At 47.0% G+C, this 20,037-nt stretch overlaps 1 protein-coding gene across 1 annotated transcript; it reads left to right on the top strand.

The window, feature by feature from the left end:
- Nucleotides 1–262: 262 nt before the first annotated feature.
- On the top strand, nt 263–13,274 carry C9H3orf49 (chromosome 9 C3orf49 homolog). The gene is made up of 5 exons (XM_040408721.1): nt 263–372; nt 4,059–4,258; nt 7,942–8,073; nt 9,428–9,537; nt 13,077–13,274. Exons 1-5 carry the CDS (start codon nt 263–265, stop codon nt 13,272–13,274), a joined length of 750 nt encoding a protein of 249 aa, XP_040264655.1.
- The last annotated feature ends 6,763 nt before the right edge of the window (nt 13,275–20,037 follow it).

Genomic DNA, 20,037 nt, shown 5'->3' with positions numbered 1-20,037 from the left:
GTTTGCTTCGAGTTCTTCAACATTCACCTTTCAAGAACGGAGGAGGAATTTCACAAGCTCCCGATGAATGTTTCATGCTCTAATAAAGCATCGGAAAGCCTGGGAAAAGTTCTGACTCCCTCTACTGCGTCTACAAGAAGGAGGCATCCTCGTCGCAGTTAGAAGTAAGAACACTAATGGAATAACGTATAACCTTGGAATAACATTCAGCCCTATGGAACATGACCAGACCACCGGGCCGAGGGTTCAAGATAAAATAGTCATGGAACAGAAGCCAGAAGAATCACAGGCTCAAAACTTAATCAAGAAAGGCAAAGGATCCCAGCAGAACAAGCGTAACTCTTCCCAGGCGAAACGCAAAGGCATTATCAGGTAATGATTGATCTGTAAAGGCCCGTGTTTGCCACAAAGTTTAGCAAAGTCTTGTAGGGTTTCTCTGCTTTGGACATTCTCTTTTTATTTGAAGACTTCCAAGTTGAAAAGCTGATCACAAAGCATCCTGTTTTCGGTACCCCCGTCCACCACCTGAGCTGTGGAAATGAAGAATTGCATAGTTCCCATTCAAGTCAATGGGCCGTTTTAAGACCACATTGTGCCCTTAAGAGCAAGAGACGCTCTTTGTAGCCGGACTACGTTCTGGCTAATAGATAATGCTCTTACTTTTGCCATCAGATGAAGGTGAGGGGTCTAAAGGGGCTGATTTTTGCCTGGAGATTTTTAACAATTCAAAATTTCATTGGATGCATGACAACAGTGGCATCAGTAACCAAATGGTCAGAATGATGAAGGTATTGGGTGTGATGACCAGGTGAACAACTTTTTGAGGAACAACAACCAATTTCTTAAGATCAGCTTTATTTTTTATTTTTTATTTTTTTTAAACCAAAATGTGAGTTAGTAATCTGCACCTTAAAAGTATTCATCAGCACCACTGGGTCTAGTTGAAATGGAAATACAAACAGTCGGCACTCCTCCTCAAAAATCGCGGTGCTCGCGTCCAGGGTGAGAAAAACCCGCTTCAAATATCAAAGGAAAAGACCGGCACTTCACTCCTTGTACGATAGAGTGTTGCTTTATTTAAAGAATAGAAGAGACACAGCGCAGAAGCGACAAGTGTTTCGGCTCGAATGCGAGCCTTTGTCAAGCAAAAAAAAACACATTTAAATAGTGCGCCATCGCCGGCGTCCGAACGTGTTGACGTCACATCACCATAGTAACTTGTATATACAAGACATAGAACACAACAGAAGACATTGTATCGCATAATCATAATGCTGGTAAACATCTAAATTGATCTTATAGCTTCGTGCGGATGGAATGGGCTGTGAGAAGGAAAAATAAAAGAGGTAATAATCCAGCAGCTGTTTGTTCTGCAAACAAACAAAATTCATTTAAACCGAAAAACAATTACCCTGAGATATATTAATCTCGTACAGGCTGCACTTGGATCAAGGGTTTCCAGTCTGGTTATTTCTCTTAGATGAATATAAAAATATGTTTAAAACATGATAACATTAATTATAAATTGTAAAGAAAGACAAAACATCATCAGTCGTCTACAAGAAGGCACTCAATTCATACTCCCGATTGAGACCCCTTGGTTCAAGGGTTTGCAGAGTGAGGATCCAAAAACTTCCCCGTATTTTGAGCATTAACAACCTGTTGCCTCCTCGACGGGGTTGCTGAACCCGCTCAATGATCGGAAATCTTAATTATGATACATTGTGAGAACATCTGTCAAAATGGAAAGGAATTGGTAATAGCAGATTGTTCTTCCGTATACTGGACTTATGGTTACTGAACCCATCCTTCATTCTGGTAGATGTCTCTCCAATGTACAGAAGGCCACAGGGGCACTTTAACAGGTACACTACATAATTGCTATCACAGGTAAAAAAGCCCCTAAGTGCCCCTGTGGCCTTGTGTACATTGGAGAGACATCTACCAGAATGAAGGACGGGTTCAGTAACCATAAGTCCAGTATACGGAAGAACAATCTGCTATTACCAATTCCTTTCCATTTTGACAGATGTTTGCCAGCATCATGATTATGCATTACAATGTCTTCTGTTGTGTTCTATATTTTGTATATACAAGTTACTATGGTGATGTGACGTCAACACGTTCGGACGCCGGCGATGGCGCACTATTTAAATGTGTTTTTTCGGTAATGCACACTATGCTTGACAAAGGCTCGCATTCGTGTCGCTTCTGCGCTGTGTCTCTTCTATGCTTTAAATAAAGCAACACTATATGGTACAAGGAGGGAAGTGCCGGTCTTTTCCTCTGATATTGGGTTTAGTTAAAGTCAGCTGTACTGGCCGAATTTGAGACCATACAAAAACATTCAGAGGCACTTTTTGCCTACATTGCTATATTAATATAAAGGTGATGACTAAATCACTACAGCAGGGGCTTAGCTATAGGGGCCCAGGGGCGTCGCTACCGGGCCCAGGAGCCTGAGGGGCCCGAAGACCCTTGTGACACTGGTATTATAGAAAGTGTATGCAAGTTACACCTCTGGCTGGACAGAAGGGGTTAGGTTAAGAATTTGGTATGGAGGAGGGGGGTGCAGTTTAAATTTTTGCCTCATGCAGCACGAAGGTTTGAGGGAAGGGGGGCCCAAGCTGAACTCTTGCACCAGGGCCCATGAGCCTTTAGCTAGGCCCCTGCACTACAGTATATAAATAAGCTCCATCACATGGTGGTATAATTGTACACAGAACACATATCACTTTGAGAAAATGTCTATTGGCAGTCGCTATTATTGTGTTGCACTGTTCCTCACCCTGTTTGTATGTAATGGTTATATACTGTATGTGTTTATGTATTTTATGTAACTATATTCACTATCTACTGGTGTTCTCTGTATGTAGTGAAGTTTGAGTTAATACTGTAATATCAGCTGTTGTCACTAGATGTCGCTGTTGTCGCAGGAAAAGAGCTGCTATCAGGAAGTGTAGTCAGTGAGTGGCTGAAGCCCGGTTTAGTGCCACCATGGGAGCCTGTTGAACTCAACCTTTAGGGTATAGGCAGGGGTGCACCACCAATGAGGCCAGGTGAGGCAATTGCCTCAGGCAGCACCAGGTAGGTAATGCTTATGAAAACGTGTAGAAATCTTGTAGAGTCTCACTTCCTTCTGGGATTCACGTCCCCACCTATCCCTTGGTTGAACTTGATGAACTTATGTCTTTTTTCAACCGTATTAACTATGTAACTAAGAGGGCAGCCGAAGGGCCATGGGCTGAAGTGAAGGAGTTAGGTTAAGAAATTGGCACTGGAGAGGGGCCCTGTTTCAGTTTTCACCTCAGGCAGCAGAAAGGCTTGGTGCACCCCTGGGTATAGGTCCTGGTGAACAGGCTCAAGGGTTGAAAATTAGAACCTAATGGGAAATATATTGGCATCAGAGAGAGGTTGCGGATGTGCTGTGGCAAGATTGGCCTGTGTAAACTGTTAGGCCTGAGGTTTGTCTAGCGGAGGTGGTGGGCTGGAGATTGGCGTTACAACAGGCCTAGCAAGACGTGGAGAACATCAAAGGATGCTGATAGGGAGCTGAGTTGTAGAGTAGAGCAGTGTGTTGGGATAGTCCCACCATCAGCCATGTTGCCAATGTTGAACATAATAGAGATATATCTCTGGTTCAATTGCACATAATCTACCGCTGTTCTATTGAAATGGGGGGTCTCAGAATCGGACCTCCACTGATCCATTGGATAGGGGATAACTTTTTGTTACATTGTTGCAGGAACATCCCTTTAACTAATAGCACCACCATGGTTGAGCCACAACCACTAAGCTTTTGTTCCTTATTAAGTGAGAATTGTAGCCATAAGTGTTTGTGCCCCTGTTGTATATAAAAAAAGCTAAAGTAAAAATCTTAGTGTTTGATCAATACAATCTGCGACTATTTCTTTAAAGGGGGAACACTTAGTCACACTCTTACCCAAATCCCTAGAAACATTTCTTCAGACCTGAAAAGGACTCTTTATGCATCCATACATGTTCATCGCATGTGCATGGACCCTTATGGTAACCATTACTCACGTTTCTGCATGCAGGTGGCATGGAGCCGTCTCAACCAACCTAATGAACCAAAATGTTCTCGTCCCCAATGCGGAACTATCCAGTGACAGCGATTCAGGATCCTTCATGACCTCAGAACACAAAAAGAAAAGTCTGGGGCAGAAGATGAAGGTTTTCTTGGGTAAAGTGATAACCACCAAAATAAAAGAAGCCAAGCCTGCAGTCCTCTTCCATGGTGTGTCTTCTAGGAACCAGTCACCAGTGTTGTTCCACAAACAGCATAGTCTTCCTAAAGTGATTCAACACCTAGAACTCCCACGGGAAACAGTCAAAAGGTCAGGGAGGAGGATCTCACAAGCTGGTAAGAAGGTCAAGTATTTGTACAGATCTATATTAGTTTGTGTCGGCCACATCCGTCTAGCTGGAACATACGTGTGAACTGGTTACACAGAAGACAAGTGTCCACTAATGCATGCAGGCCATTTCCTAGAAAACATTACCTCGTAGCATCCAGGGGGCATCAATGGAATCTTATAGGACCCTCATATGAAGGTTCCACATCAAGAAGACAATAAATCTATTATTACACAGGTCACTTAAGGTTTTTCTATAGTCTATTGGGGAGATGTATCAAAAGTCGCACAAAGGAGAAATGGAGCAGTTGTCCATTGCAACCGATTGGATTCCCATTTTACTTTGTTTTTATGAACTTGAAACTTGTACGAAAATTGGTTTACCCACTTTCCCTTTCCGCTAGTTTTTGAATGTAAATGTCCTGGTAGACGGTACGCTGTAGTGTAAATGTCCTGGTAGACGGTACGCTGTAGTGTAAATGTCCTGGTATACGGTACACTGTAGTGTAAATGTCCTGGTAGACGGTACACTGTAGTGTAAATGTCCTGGTATACAGTACGCTGTAGTGTAAATGTCCTGGTATACAGTACGCTGTAGTGTAAATGTCCTGGTATACAGTACGCTGTAGTGTAAATGTCCTGGTAGACGGTACACTGTAGTGTAAATGTCCTGGTATACAGTACGCTGTAGTGTAAATGTCCTGGTAGACGGTACGTTGTAGTGTAAATGTCCTGGTAGACGGTACACTGTAGTGTAAATGTCCTGGTATACAGTACGCTGTAGTGTAAATGTCCTGGTAGACGGTACACTGTAGTGTAAATGTCCTGGTATACAGTACGCTGTAGTGTAAATGTCCTGGTAGACGGTACGTTGTAGTGTAAATGTCCTGGTAGACGGTACGCTGTAGTGTAAATGTCCTGGTAGACGGTACGCTGTAGTGTAAATGTCCTGGTAGACGGTACGCTGTAGTGTAAATGTCCTGGTATACGGTACACTGTAGTGTAAATGTCCTGGTATACGGTACACTGTAGTGTAAATGTCCTGGTATACGGTACGTTGTAGTGTAAATGTCCTGGTATATGGTACGTTGTAGTGTAAATGTCCTGGTAGACGGTACGCTGTAGTGTAAATGTCCTGGTAGACGGTACGCTGTAGTGTAAATGTCCTGGTAGATGGTACGCTGTAGTAGCAGCACCAAAGCTATACCCAGTTTTTATCTTGTATATTCCCAGAGGAGCGCTGACAAAAGTTCACACTATAAAATATTAATTCTGAATAATGTAATGTTGACAGTTTGTGGATTGACATCTATATGCAAAATTTACTATCAACCACAAAAACAAATCAGACTCTTTTTGTATGATATTCACAAGATAAAATTTAAAGGGGTGTTCCACTGCTAAGATATCCTTAGGATAGTGGGGCTCCGACTCCCATCACCCCAGCCAATCAGCTGAGGGAAGAGGCCACACTGTTTGCAGGCACAGCGCCATACACTTAGTAGTGGCTGTGTCAGGTAATGCACCATTCGCTGGAATGAAGGGACTGTGCCGCTGTACGGAACACTGTGCCTCTTTCTGATATTTTCCTGCAGTCATGACCCCAGGGCCAATGAATGGGGCTGATATGCACAGTATAGCAGTGTCTCTCTGTAGATCGGTCATATAACAGCATGTCCTAGCACTACACGATTATGTAATATATCCATTTAGAACTCATTTACACAACGTCCAATGACGAAACGCTTTGAAAATGGTAGGTACACATTGTGCATGCACATTGGACCACATATAGATCATTTACGTGGAGCAATCGTTATAAACCCTTGAGTTTGATATACACACGTGGACAGAATTGTTGGTACCCTTGTGTTAAAGAAAGAAAAGCCAACAATGGTCACTGAAATAACTCAAAATTGACAAAAGTAATAATAAATAAAAATGTACTGAAAATCAACTAATAAAAATCAGACATTGGTTCAAAAGAATAATTTCTAAAACAAACTGTTGAAACTGGTCTGGACAAAAATGATGGTTTCCTTAACTTAAAGGGGTTGTCTCATCACAGACGATGGGGACATATGGCTAGGATATGCCCCCATTGTCTTATAGGTGCGGGTCCCATCGCTGTTTCGGGTCGTTATCCTGTTGGAGGAGCCATGACCTGCGACAGAGACTAAGCTTTCTGACACTGGTCAGCACATTTCACTCCAGAAGCCTTGATAGTCTTAAGATTTCATTGTACCCTACACAGACTGAAGAGACCCCGTGCCAGGTGCATAACTGAGCCTCCTCCATGTTTCACAGTAGGTACAGTGTTCTTTTCTTTCTGTGCTTCATTTTTGCATCTGTGAACATGGAGCTGACGTGACCTGACAAAAAAAGCTCCAGTTTAGTCTCGTCTCTCCAAAGTACATTCTCCCAAAAGCTTTGTGGGTTGTCAGTTATGATTTGCTTTTAGCACTGGTTTCCTCCGCGGTCGCGTTCCATTAGGCCATTTTGGCTAAGACGGATGGTGTGATCTGACACTGGTGTACTTGGATCTTGGGGTTCACCTTAATATCTTTGGAAGTTTTTTCTGCGCTCTTTGGTTACCATTCGTAAAAATCCTTCTCTTCGATTTGTCATCCATTTTCCTCTTGCGGCCACGTCCAGGAGGGTTGGCTACAGTCCCATAGACCTTAAACTTCTTAATAATATGTGTAACTTCTTTCTAAACTCTTGAGACAACTCTCTCCTTAGCTTCCTTTGGTCTATGTTCAGTGTGGTACCCACCATGATACCAAACCGCACAGTGACTACTTTTCACCCATTAAAGGGGTTCTCCGGGCTTTTACTATTGATGACCTATCCTGCTCTCAATAGACATATCAGCAGCACTGCACGTGCCTTCCCTTCATACAGCTGATTGGCGGGGGTGCCATGTGTTGGACCCCCGCCTATCTTATATTGATGACCTATCCTGAAGATAGGTCATCAATATTAAACGCCCGGAGAACCCCTTTAAATAGGCAGACTGACTGATTACAAGTTTGAAGACACTAGCGTTTTCAATTGCGCTATTGAGATCCGTCATAGGATCTCAATAGCGGATGAAAGCGCTTCCGTTTTGGCCCCATTTATTGTCAATGGGGACAAAACTGAACTGAATGAAACGGAGAGACCTAACTAAAATGCATTCCGTTCCGTTTGGTTGCGCTCCCATCGCGGACAGAAAAACGCTGCAATGGGGACAGATCAGTTTTCGCTGACACAATAGAAAACGGATCAGTCCCCCATTGACTTTCAATGGTGTTCATGACGGATCCGTCATCGCTATAGAAGACAACCGGATACGGTCATGACGGATGCATGCGGTTGTATTATTGTAACAGAAGCGTTTTTGCAGACCCATGACGGATCCGCAAAAAACGCTAATGTGAAAGTAGCCTAAGTTTAACATGTCCCTCTCGTCAAATTATTTTCAGTCTTTTCTAGGGGTACCAACATTTTTGTCCCTTTAAATGACAGTCCATGGAGAGGATGCATAACAGATTCAGAGTGACTTATTATTTTTCTTTGAAAGCAATTCTCCAACTGGATGTTAATGTTGTAGAGGCAGAGACGGAGCGGATCACCGCGGACAAAATCGTAGTGCGCTCCAAGAAAACCACAAGGCGCGTGTCTGTCACCTCGCTGCCCGCAGGCCTACAGAAGGTACGGCGGCTCTGGAGTCATCCTTCTCAGATGTCCATCCCCAGGACATATTCATGTGAAGTCATCCATATTCCATATCACAAGCTACTGCCGACAGAAACTGACAAACCTAATTCCCAGTGGAAAAGTATTTCTCCAGCAGAGGATGTTCATTCCTTGCTCCTTCTCTGATCTACAGCAAAACTAGTCCTGAGGTTCCGGTATAGAGATGGGCACCACAAGCCGTGCATTCATTTCAGATGAATATAAATCCAGCAGTTTTCCAGGAATAGAATATCTGCCCAGTTTGAAGAAGCCAGGCACGTCACATTCATTGGCCACATGGCCTAGGCGTAGCTCAGTCCTATTCAAGTGAATGGGCCTGAGCTACAATACCAAGAACAGCCACTATATAATGTATGGCGCTGTTCTTGGTATGCTATGAAGAACACCATAGCCTCTTCTAACAGCTGATCGGTGCCGGATCCCAACCAATCAGATATGGATGACCTATCCTGAGAAAAGATCATTAATATTCTACTCCTGGAAAACTCCTTTAAAGGGGTTGTCCAGGTTCAGAGCTGAACCCGGACATCCCTCCATTTTCACCCCGGCAGCCCCCCTGACATGAGCATCGGAGCAGTTCATGCTCCGATGCTCTCCTTTGCCCTGTGCTAAATCGCGCAGGTAAAAGGCATTTTTTGGAGATCCGGTGACGTACCGGGGCTCTCCATGGGGCTGCCAGGAAGCCCGGTGACGTCACCAGCACTAATAGGCGGGCTTTAGCGCTGCCCTAGCCAGTAAAACGGCCAGGGCAGCGAATAAAGCCTGCCCACCAGAGCCGGTGACGTCACCGAACACACTGCCGGGGCGGAAGCCTCCACCCGGCAGTGTGTTATTGTAAACAAAAGAGCCCGTGCCCTGCGCGATTTAGCGCAGAGCAAAGGAGAGCATCGGAGCATGAACTGCTCCGATGCTCAAGTCAGGGGGGCTGCCGGGGTGAAAATAAGGGTATGTCCGGGTTCAACTCTGAACCCGGACAACCCCTTTAAATGAGAGGACTAGCATATAAAGGTTATATAGCTCCACCTACAGGCTACAAGTGGCACTGCTGTGCTATTCTATCTATCTAAGTATGTATCTATTTTATATCTATCTAGATATCCATCTACCTATTCATGTCATATCTATCTTCTAATGATCTAATATCAGTCTATATATATAATATCCATCTCATATCTAGCTTCTAATTATCTATCTATCTATCTATCTATCCATCCCATATCTATGTATCTTCTTTATACATGATCCTCTAATGTGTTATAAGTAGGTGAATATATGACCTGCATAACTTGTTTGTTTTGTTTTTGCATATCGTTCTTATTCACCCAAGAAAAAGCACTTTGCTCTGGTGAAAAGGAAGAAGAAAGCAGTGGAGAAGGTGAAGCATCAGTCAGACTGCACCATTGGCAGTTTGCAGATGCAGGTACTTACTGAGAGTAAGGGTACATTCACACAACCGTGTGTAATCCTTTCCGATTTGCGGTCCGCAAATAACAGAACCGCGTGTCCGCATTTTGCGGACAAATGACTTCCGTATGTCTTCCGTTTTTTACGGTCCGCAAAAAACGGAAGGAAAAAAAAAAGAGAGAGAGAAAAAAAATGAATTATTAAGGCCTTCAAAAATACGGAAACGGATCCGCAAAAACGGATGACATACGGAAACCATTCCGTATGTCATCCGCAATTTGCGGATCCATTGACTTGAATGGTGCTGCGGACCGATCTGTACGGACAATAGTAGGACAAGCTTCATATTTTTGCGGAATAGAAATGCGGACACACGGATGCGGACAACATACTGAATGTTGTCCGCACATTTTTTTTTCACCCATAGGAATGAACGGCTCCGCTACTATTCCGCAAAATGCGGATCGGACGCGGAAAAAATAATACGGTCGTGTGAATGTACCCTAAGATATCACAGTCATCTAGGAAATGTGGTGCTTGTCCTGTTACTAGTGATGTGTACGGCTACCAACGTGCCCCCCATTATCCCAAAAATACCTTCATGAGAGGAGACGACTAACTGTGGGGGGGGATTGCTTTTCAATGCTGTTTTGGGCATATTTAGTTATGACCTCTGCCCAAAAACCCATAGACTAGCTGCTACATGTGAAAAGTGACGTCCTCTGAAAGGGGTTGTCCGGGATTGGAGTACGTGTACAATGCCCGTCCTACCTTTACCCGACATTTCTAATGCCCAGTTTTCAAATCTCCAACTCTCAGCCGGAAGCGCTGCGTTTCCACGTTCGGTGACGTACCGGGCCCCTTTCTGCCGAGCGAAGCCTCTTCTTCCGCTTCGCAGGGAGCCCGGTGACGTCACCCTCAGCCACATGAATTATTCAAAGTGCCTGGACGGGCGGTAACAAGGCGGCAACCAACCGCGCTAAGCCACTCCCATCTGGTCCGGTGACGTCACCGGGCAGGGCGCTTTATTATGAATGAAGGAGGCAGAGCACGGAATATTAATGAGGGGACGGAGTCACGGCGGAGATGATATTCATTTGAAACCACGCGATGCCGCGCTGCGCTGGGAACCACAGTGCAGTGGGCAGGAAGGTAGGAAAAAATAAACATAGATGTAAACAATGCGTGGGGGACCGTCGGAGCCATGTAGAAATGGTGAAAATACCTAAAAGCATATAAGGGGACCTTGATTCAGCTGTTAATAAGGAGTACACTTTTTTTTAAAAAATAAATAAATTTGATCCCAGACAACCCCTTTAACCGGTGGATGGCATGAGCAGCCACTGAATTCTATGAATACCATATCCTACTTTTAGGGTGTGTACAGATAGTGGAAATTACAAGTGGATTTCAACATGTATTCTCTCTCCATTGTTTCCAATGGGATATCACCATGCTATTCATTGAATGGGTGCAATCCCATGGCAGTTGTTAATGCAAATCCGCATCAGCCCTTGGATTTCGGCCACAGATTCCAGATCAGATTTTTTTTCCATATAGCTGTAAAGTTGTGTGAACGTACACTAACACTGCCAGGTGATCAGAGCTTACTGTGGCCAGACTGACGAAGAGCGCTAGGAGGGTATCCTCTCAGTGCAATCTGAAATGCAGCTGTAAACCCACACAACCCCTTTAAAGGGCATATCCATTTTAGAGTTTATATTTATACATTACTTCACCGGTTTCGTACAGAGTGAAGGATTCAAACCTGAAATCTTATAGCACCCCCTGCTGGTGGAGTGACTGCACTAAGCTCTTGCTAATGATTTTCACGTGTGAACTCTACACCAAGCACAGTTATCTACGTTTCCCTCGGGAAATATAGGAGCTCAATTTTTTGGGAGTACTTTATGGACAATCTTGCTAAAAGTTTCCAGCAGAATTGTGAGTGCAGCTCTGGAGTATAATACAAGGTTTGATCAGTACAAGATAACTTTAGAATTATATTACATTACTTACTAAACTTTTTATGTAGAAATATATAGATATATGTAAAATTTTCATTGTGTTAAAGTATTAATTGGCAGGGAGGAAACGTTTTTAGACGCCATTTTGAATTCAGCTCAGGTTTGTCCAATGGGAAGGGGGTCGTGTGATATAGCAATCTATGCTAGAATTTACTCAGGAACACAATGGTCAGTTTTGACCTGTTTAAGGAGTTGAGAGGTTAAAGTTTCCCAAAGTGCTTTGCATGGCGTGTTCGATGTGTCCACCATTCTGCCGGATGCACGTGGTTAAACGTTTAATCCGCTCTGAATCCAGGTGATACTTCTTTACAGCACGGTAGGATTTGCCATTTTAGATGAGCGATACGTAATAAGGCTGATGTATCACATGACCCCCTTCCCCCTGGAAAACCCCCAGCTAAATTCAATATGGCGGATTTCAAAATGGCAGACAAAAAACGTTTCCCCACCAAATAATGCAGCCTCCCTCCCAATTAATACTTTCACATACCGGAAGTCATGTTTCTACAAATTACACCAGTTAAAGGAGTTATTCTACTAAAAATATTCTACAGTTTTCAAACCAGCACCTAGCTCTGAAAACTTTTCTAATTGCATGTAATAAAAAAATTAGCATAGACAATGAGCTATTCAATAGAATGAATCTGTATAGCGCCACCTATTGTTTGTTCTTTTCCCTATTTCTTTGTCCTGCTCACAGAGATGGCCGCACATGCTCAGTTTCATCCTTTAACTGCCTCCTGAGCTGTGATAGGGAGAGCTGAGACACGCCTCCTGAGCTGTGATAGGGAGAGCTGAGACACGCCTCCTGAGCTGTGATAGGGAGAGCTGAGACACGCCTCCTGAGCTGTGATAGGGAGAGAGCTGCAGCAGAATGGACACGCCTCCTGAGCTGTGATAGGGAGAGAGCTGCAGCACAATGTACACGCCTCCTGAGCTGTGATAGGGAGAGAGCTGCAGCACAATGTACACGCCTCCTGAGCTGTGATAGGGAGAGAGCTGCAGCAGAATGGACAAGCCTCCTGAGCTGTGATAGGGAGAGAGCTGCAGCACAATGTACACGCCTCCTGAGCTGTGATAGGGAGAGAGCTGCAGCAGAATGTACACGCCTCCTGAGCTGTGATAGGGAGAGAGCTGCAGCAGAATGGACACGCCTCCTGAGCTGTGATAGGAAGAGAGCTGCAGCAGAATGGACACGCCTCCTTACCTGCAGCAGAAAGGACCTGTTAGCATGATATAAATCTAGGAGAGCAATGAAGGGGGAGATCTAAGGACCCATGTGAGGTACAGGGCTGGTTCTAGCTTTGTCAGAAAGAGATTGTAATGTACTATATCTAATATGCATTACATTAGTCATGGGATAACCCCTTTAATAGGGTGCGTCCAGACTTTTGCCTCACCCTGTATATATATATTCATAACTGTAATATGGTGTTAATTGGTGGACATCCCCTTTAAGAACCTGCAAACCTTCACAGCTCTCTCACCCTGATGAATACTGCATCTGATCTTTGATTCCCACTTCCAGGTTGATGATCTAATCGAAACAATCGCAGACAAATCCAGCAAACTGCTGGCGCAGAGACACGAGGAGCTTCGCAAATGCGAGTCTCTGGGAGATGAAATACTTGAATGTTCAAAGCAGTTCCAGAGAGTCTCCAAGAAGAACACAAGAAAGTACAAGTTTCAGAACGTTTGCTTCCCCTGCATCTGCTGCTGCTACTAGCGGCTCGTTGCCTTCTCCTACCTCCCATATTAAAGTTTCATGCGCCTTTTGCATCTATAATAAGCATATTAATTACAATCCCCTGGCTATGTGCTAGTATCAATTATAGAGTCAAATAAATTGGAGCTAAAAACTAAACTTAATCTCCCCGTGCTGCTCATTATTTATACAATTTCCCTCCATCTGTATGTGAGCTGCAGTGAACAGATTTCTCAGAGTGGAAGATAATGTGATTCTAATTGAAAAGAAACACCTACAAGACAGCCGACAGCCTCAAATGTGTAAATGTAGGAAATTAAAACTACAAGCATCAGCACCTCCTAGATAGTTACTAAGGTCCCAATTTGTAAATAGTAGAAGTGAAATCCAGCATAAGTTCCGTTCAAATGGAAGATTTGGCAAGTAGTTAGAATACATATCCAACACAGATAAATCAGCTAAGGCTACTTTCACACCTGCGTTCGGTGCGGGTCCGTCTTCTATCTGCACGGACGGATCCGCACCGATAATGCAAACGCTTGTATCCGTTCAGAACGAACCCGTTTACATTATTCTTTCAAAAAAAAGTCTAAGTCAAAACTGATCCGTCCTGACTTACATTGAAAGTCAATGGGGGACGGATCCATTTTCAATTGCACCATATTGTGTCAGTGAAAACGGATCCGTCCCCATTGACTTACATGGTGTGTCAGATCGGATCCGTTGCAAGCAGCGTTTTGGTGTCCGCCTCCAGAGCGGAATGAAGGCGCAACGGAGCCAAACTGATGCATTCTGAACGGATCCTTATCTATTCAGAATGTATTGGGGCTGAACTGATCCGTTTTGGGACGCCTGTGAGAGCCCTGAAATGGATCTCACAAGCGGACCCAGAAACGCCAGTGTGAAAGCAGCCTAACGCGTTTCAGGCCTATACACCCTTATACATAGGGCCAGGTGAACTGTGCTCTCTTTCTTCTAAAGGGCCCTTCACGTGGGCTGAGAACGCGCAAAATAAATCGCTAACGAGCATTCACAGGAACGCTAGTTAGCGATTACCTGGTGGTGTAAAGGTGCTGCCGATTACCCAATGGACAAGCGAAACGCTAGTGTAAAAAGGCCTTAAGGTCCCTTTTATATGAACAGTATTTATTCAAGTGCAGAGAGGTTGAAAAGACTTGTCTCCTAATTGCCCTTTAAAAGGAGAAGCTCATAAATAGATCTTAAAGCGCATCTGTCAGCAGATCTGTCCCTATGACACTGGCTGACCTGTTACATGTGCACTTGGCAGCTGAAGACATCTGTGTTGGTCCCATGTTCATACGTGTCTGCACTGCTGAGAAAACTTTAAGTTTTAATATAAGCAAATGAGACTGTAGGAGCAACGGGGGCGTTACCATTACACCTGGAGGCTTTGTTCTCTTTGCAACTGCTGCACCCTCTGCCCTTTAATTGACAGGGCCAGACGTGATGACGTTTTCACAGCAGTTGCAGAGAGGGCAGAGCTTCTAGGCTTCTCATTTGCATCTATTAAAACTTCATTTTCTCATCAATGTGGGCAAATATGGAGCTTTTCTTATGAGTAGTGTGAAAATGAGCTTTATTCTGCCAAGTTTTGCTCTTGCAAGTGCCCAGGAAGTAAAGCTTCACTGTGAAGCGCTCTGTGCATTGATCTGTTTCATACCCCCTCTCAGTAATAGCAGTAGCATCCAACCTAGAGACTACCTCAGCTATCAGAGCAGAGGGGACGGGCTGTGAGCTATCTCAATTGCAGAGAGAACTTCGCAGTGAGGCTTTTCCTCCTGGGCACTTGCAGGAGCAGAACCTAGCAGAAAAAAAACTTCATATTCACACTACTCCTGATAATAAAAACGAGATTTTTGTATGGCTTACCAGTAAAATCTCTTTCTCGCTCTTTCCTTGGGGGACACAGAAGACCTTGGGTATAGCTCATCTCCCTAGGAGGCGTGACACTAAGTGAAGACTGTTAAGCCCCTCCTCCACAGCTATACCCTCAGCCTGGAGAGAGAGACTGCCAGTTGCGTGTCCAAGTAGTGAGAAAAGGCAAAGTCCAAAAAATTGGAACCAACAAGCCAACTACCCTAAGGGTAAAACAAACTCGGAAACAGTCAGAGAAGAACAAAGAATGGGTGGGTGCTGTGTCCCCCAAGGAAAGAGCGAGAAAGAGATTTTACTGGTAAGCCATACAAAAATCTCGTTTTCTCGCCCAATTTCCTTGGGGGACACAGAAGACCTTGGGACGTTCAAAAGCAGTCCAAAGGGGGAGGGACCACAGCACCAAGGCGAAGCACCCGAAGGCATCAAAAAAACCCGCCGCCTGCAGACCAGGCGGCCCAAGGCAGCATACGCCGAAGCCCGCGTATGCACCCTGTAGAACTCGGTAAGGTGTGCAAGGAAGACCAGTGACCGCCTTGCACAAATGGATGGCCGAAGCCTAAAGCCTCCGGCCCAGGAAAAAACAGACGGCCCTGGCCAAATGAATGGTGACACCAAAAGCAGGACCCTGCCCTTGGTGCGGCAACCACAACAAGAGCCACTCTGAGAAAGCGGAAGAAAGCCACCCTGGAGGCCGTCAACCCTTTGCTCGGACCTCCTGGAAACATAAGAGACCGAACTCGACAAGAGTCGGAGATCTCCAAGTAAAAACTGCAAGGCCCAAACAACGTCCAAATCGGTGAAGTGTCCGTTCCCGGGGGGGGGGGGGGAAGGGGAGGACGACTGCCTCAATGAAATGAAGGACAAATACCACCTTCAGAAGGAAGGAAGAGACGGAATGGAGAACAATCCTGTCCTGGGGGAAGACAGAAGGCTCGGAACAAGAAGGGCCGCCACTCAGGCACCCGTCAGAGACACGATGGCTACAGAAAACCCAACCGTACAGGACAGAAGGAGTAGAGAGAACTTCTGTAACGGCTCCAAGGAAAAATTGGAGCGCCAAGAGCCCAGTATGTAGTTCCCAGGACGGTACCGGAGGGCAGTACAAAGGAACCCAAGAGCCGCTCCATGGAAGAAGTTCCTGACAGGCCCAGAGGGACGGGGAACGCTGAAAGAGGAAGGACAGGAATGACACTTGATACTTCAAGCAACAGAGTCCCAGCCCCAGGTCCAGGCCGGACTGGAGAAAGACAGAACCATGGAGAAAGGCAGAGTGGGGGAACGCCCAGCTTCCCACAGAACCCCAGGTAAAGCCCTAAGTCCTACCACAGATCCTGGACGAAAACTCGGCTAGAAGCGAACACTAGCGAGCCCACTAGAGTCGCCTGGGCAAGCGGGTGAAAACCCAATGATCAAGCGCGGACCAGTAACACGGGTAGAACAGTCGGTAGAACTGGTCCCGTCGGCCCCCGAGCAAGGTTGTCCCGTATCCCCCCAGAGTGGGGAAGCAGAAGGACAAACGGACAGGAACCGAAGGGTCTGCCCAGCAACCGCCAGGACAAGACAGGCTAAAGCCGAAGCCAATGTAGCCACCACAGGAAGACAGACTACAGTTCCGGTGTGGGAGATCAAAAGACAATCCTGACCAAATGGTAGTCCTCCCAAGTTACCGAGAAGGTGAATCCAAAGCCGAAACATTGCCTAGAATGGAAAAAACGCAATCTGCACCCAGCGGGAGGACAGAAAGCGGTAGACCCGGTAACTAGGCACACAGCTAGTACAGCCAGTGTGGACAAGGGAGACTGAAAAGGAACACCATAACCATCCAAATGAACAAACATGCTCTCCCCAGAGGGAAGGGCAGTGAAGGAACAGCCTCTGAAGCGTGGCCGGAACAGACGCCACATCGGAATGATCTGTACCGAGTGGGAGTCAAACAGAGCCGGCGAGAAAAGGCAGGCGAGACAGAGGCCGGTATAACACCCTCCAACAAAAAAAAAAAAAAAAAAAGGGGGGGGTGGGCAACAGAGAGGCCATAGGACAGCTCAAAAGCAGAACACCGCTACACAGAGACGCCCGGTTCACCGCCACGCAGAAGGCGAATACCCTGAAGAACCCAAGGTGGAGGTCCCCCGGACCTGTATAAGCGAGCACCCAAGAGAAGTTGGGTGACCTCCCCAAGAAGAGCGCCCGAACCTGGTAGCAGATCAGACTGAAGCACCGAGGGCGCCAATCCGGAAAGAATCATACCACACTGCACCAGAATGATCTCCTTAGAGAATAGTGCAAGGCTTGCGGCAATCATCGTATCCCAAGAGAAAAAGAATGTCGCAGGAGGAAGGAGGCTACGTACGAGTAGCCCCGTAAGCAGTGAGAAGGCCAACCCACCTACAGGACGAGAAGGCATACACGGCCCAAACAACGCACAAGAACGTCCGCTCACTGCAAAAATATAACACCGCGAAGAGGGCCAGCCACAGAGTGCCACAGTATCTACGGGAGTGCAAACTGAAAGGAGTTATGCACAAGACTAATATGGAATGCGATGGAACGCAAACTGACCGCCCCGAAAGGGAGGAAATGTACCTGGCAAACTGCAGTGGGCAAGAATGCAAAGGCCTGCCCCAAAAAGGGGGAGATGCCCAAGGCCGGACCTACGTCAGAGAAGTAGGGCATACCATACTTCGCCCAGAAAGGCGCCATGCACATGGCCACACAGTATCCAGCGGAAACGCAGGAGGTCCACCTAGGGAAAAGGGGGGCATGCATAGGGCTATCCTAGCATTAAGTGAGTGTGCGACAATTCACCCAACACCGAAATTTCGTGAGAGTGTAACTACTCCGCCAATGAAGGGGAACATGTGCAAGTCCAGTACAGCACATACAAGGACAGCCTTGAATCTTGTGAGCGTGCAAAATTCCACCCATGGAATTAGGGGTGGTCACGCCAAGGCCAGCACCGTATCCAAGGGGAGCGCAAGCGTTCCGCCCATGTTAGAGGCCATGCTCAAGGCCAGCAACGTATCTGGTGAGCGTAGTATGCCGCCCAGAAAAGGAAGGGGGGGGGGGAATCATGCACAAGGCCAGCATCGCATTCAGGGAGAATGCGAGCAGTCGGTGAGAATGTGTGTATGCCACCAGAAGGAGGCATGCCCATGGCCGGCAGCGAATCCAGTGAGAGTGCGTACACCGCCCACGGAAGGGGGGTCATGATGTGGCCGACGGTGGATCCAGAGAGAGTGCATGTATAGGGGTCATGCACATGGCCAACAATGTACAGGCGAGAGAACAACCACCGACCGAGGGAGTGTATGTATGCCGCCACCCGGGAAGGAGGCATGCCCAAGGCCGGTAGTGAATCCAATGAGAGTACATCATATCGCCTATGGAAGGTGGTCATGCACATGGCTGGCAGTGAATCCAGTGAGAGTGCCGAATGCCGTCCACAGAAGGGAGTCATGCCTATGGCAGGCAGCGAATCCAGAGAGAGTGCAGCGTTCCGCCTAAGGAAGGGGGTCGTGCACATGGCCAGCACCGTATCCGGTGAAAATGCAGTATTCCGCCTAAAAAAGGGGGGTCACGCACATGATCGGCAACGAATCCAGTGAGAGTGTAGCGTTCCGCCTATGGAAGGGGGGCACGCACATGGCCGGCAGCTAATCCAGTGAGAGTGCAGAGTTCCGCCTAAGGAAGGGGGTCGTGCACATGGCCAGCACCGTATCCGGTGAAAGTGCAGTATTCCGCCTAAAAAAGGGGGTCATGCACATGATCGGCAACGAATCCAGTGAGAGTGTAGCGTTCCGCCTATGGAAGGGGGGCACGCACATGGCCAGCAGCGAATCCAGTAAGAGTGCCGTGTTCCACCTATGTAAGGGGGTCGTGCACATGGCCAGCATTGTATCCGGAGAAACTGCAGTAGGCCGCCAAAGAAAGGGGGATCATGCACAAGGCCAACCCGCAGTTAGGGAGAGTGCAGTATCCCGCCCAGGAGGGGGGTCCTGCACATGGCAGGCACCATAACTGGAGAGGGTGACGAATGTTGCCTACAGAAAAAAGCATGCACCTTGACCAGCGCCGTAGCGCGGAGAGGGCAAAAAAAAAAAAAAACCCCCAGAAGGGGAAAAAAAGAACCTGGCAGCGCCGCAGCCGGGGAGCGCGACACCATGCCGCCTATGGAAGGGGGGCATGTATACAGGCAGCACTCTGAGATGAGGCTGCAGCGTCCTGCGCAGCCCACAAGTCATATATATAATAAATATTTTTTTTTTTTTTTTTTTTTTAAACACACAGCCTCACTGAGGCAGATGCCACCTACAGGGCACAGATCCACCCATACAGGCCTATCCTCTGTGGGCGGGGGAACCTCCAGGCGGGAAAAATTCGCGCCTGGAGAAGTTCCAGCCCCCTCCAACAGAGGCCTGAATTTTTGCGGCCTAGTAGGCCGTGAAGCTGGGGCCTAAATTTTTAGCGGCGCCCGGCGAACCGGGGCCGCACAGTATTTAAAGTAGCGTCCGGGCCTACGGAGCGGCACATACCGGCCGCGGGTGCCCACCCCGCGGGCCGGAAGAGCCGGGGCCTAAATTTTTAGCGGCGCCCGGCTGACCGGGGCCGCAAGTACCTAAAGTACCAGCCGGGCCTACGGAGCGGCACATACCGGCCGCGGGTGCCCACCCCGCGAGCCGGGGACCCGGATAGAGCGGGATCGTCTTGAAGTGGAACACAAGACTTCGGCGCCCGGCCGACCGGAAGGTTCCGACGGTCAGCCGGGGCTGTTGAAGCGCTCCTTTGCAGGCCGCGGTGCCCACCCAGGTGTCCGGAAGTCAGGACCCTGCACCCGGCAGCCATTTTACCCCTGGAGCGGGCCCTTGGCCTAGAACAGCGCTCCATATGA

This window comes from Bufo bufo, chromosome 9 (genome assembly GCF_905171765.1).
Source record: "Bufo bufo chromosome 9, aBufBuf1.1, whole genome shotgun sequence".
NCBI lineage: Eukaryota > Metazoa > Chordata > Amphibia > Anura > Bufonidae > Bufo > Bufo bufo.
This window is presented reverse-complemented; position numbering and strand designations above follow the sequence as displayed.

What these genes read in the sequence shown, in the direction of transcription:
- C9H3orf49 (XM_040408721.1), top strand. Translation starts at nt 263, where the DNA reads ATGGAACAGAAGCCAGAAGAATCACAGGCTCAAAACTTAATCAAGAAA. An exon ending in GCCTGCAGTCCTCTTCCATG is followed by an intron (nt 4,259 to 7,941) that starts GTGTGTCTTCTA and finishes TTTCTTTGAAAG; the next exon opens with CAATTCTCCAACTGGATGTT. An exon ending in GCCCGCAGGCCTACAGAAGG is followed by an intron (nt 8,074 to 9,427) that starts TACGGCGGCTCT and finishes TTTTTGCATATC; the next exon opens with GTTCTTATTCACCCAAGAAA.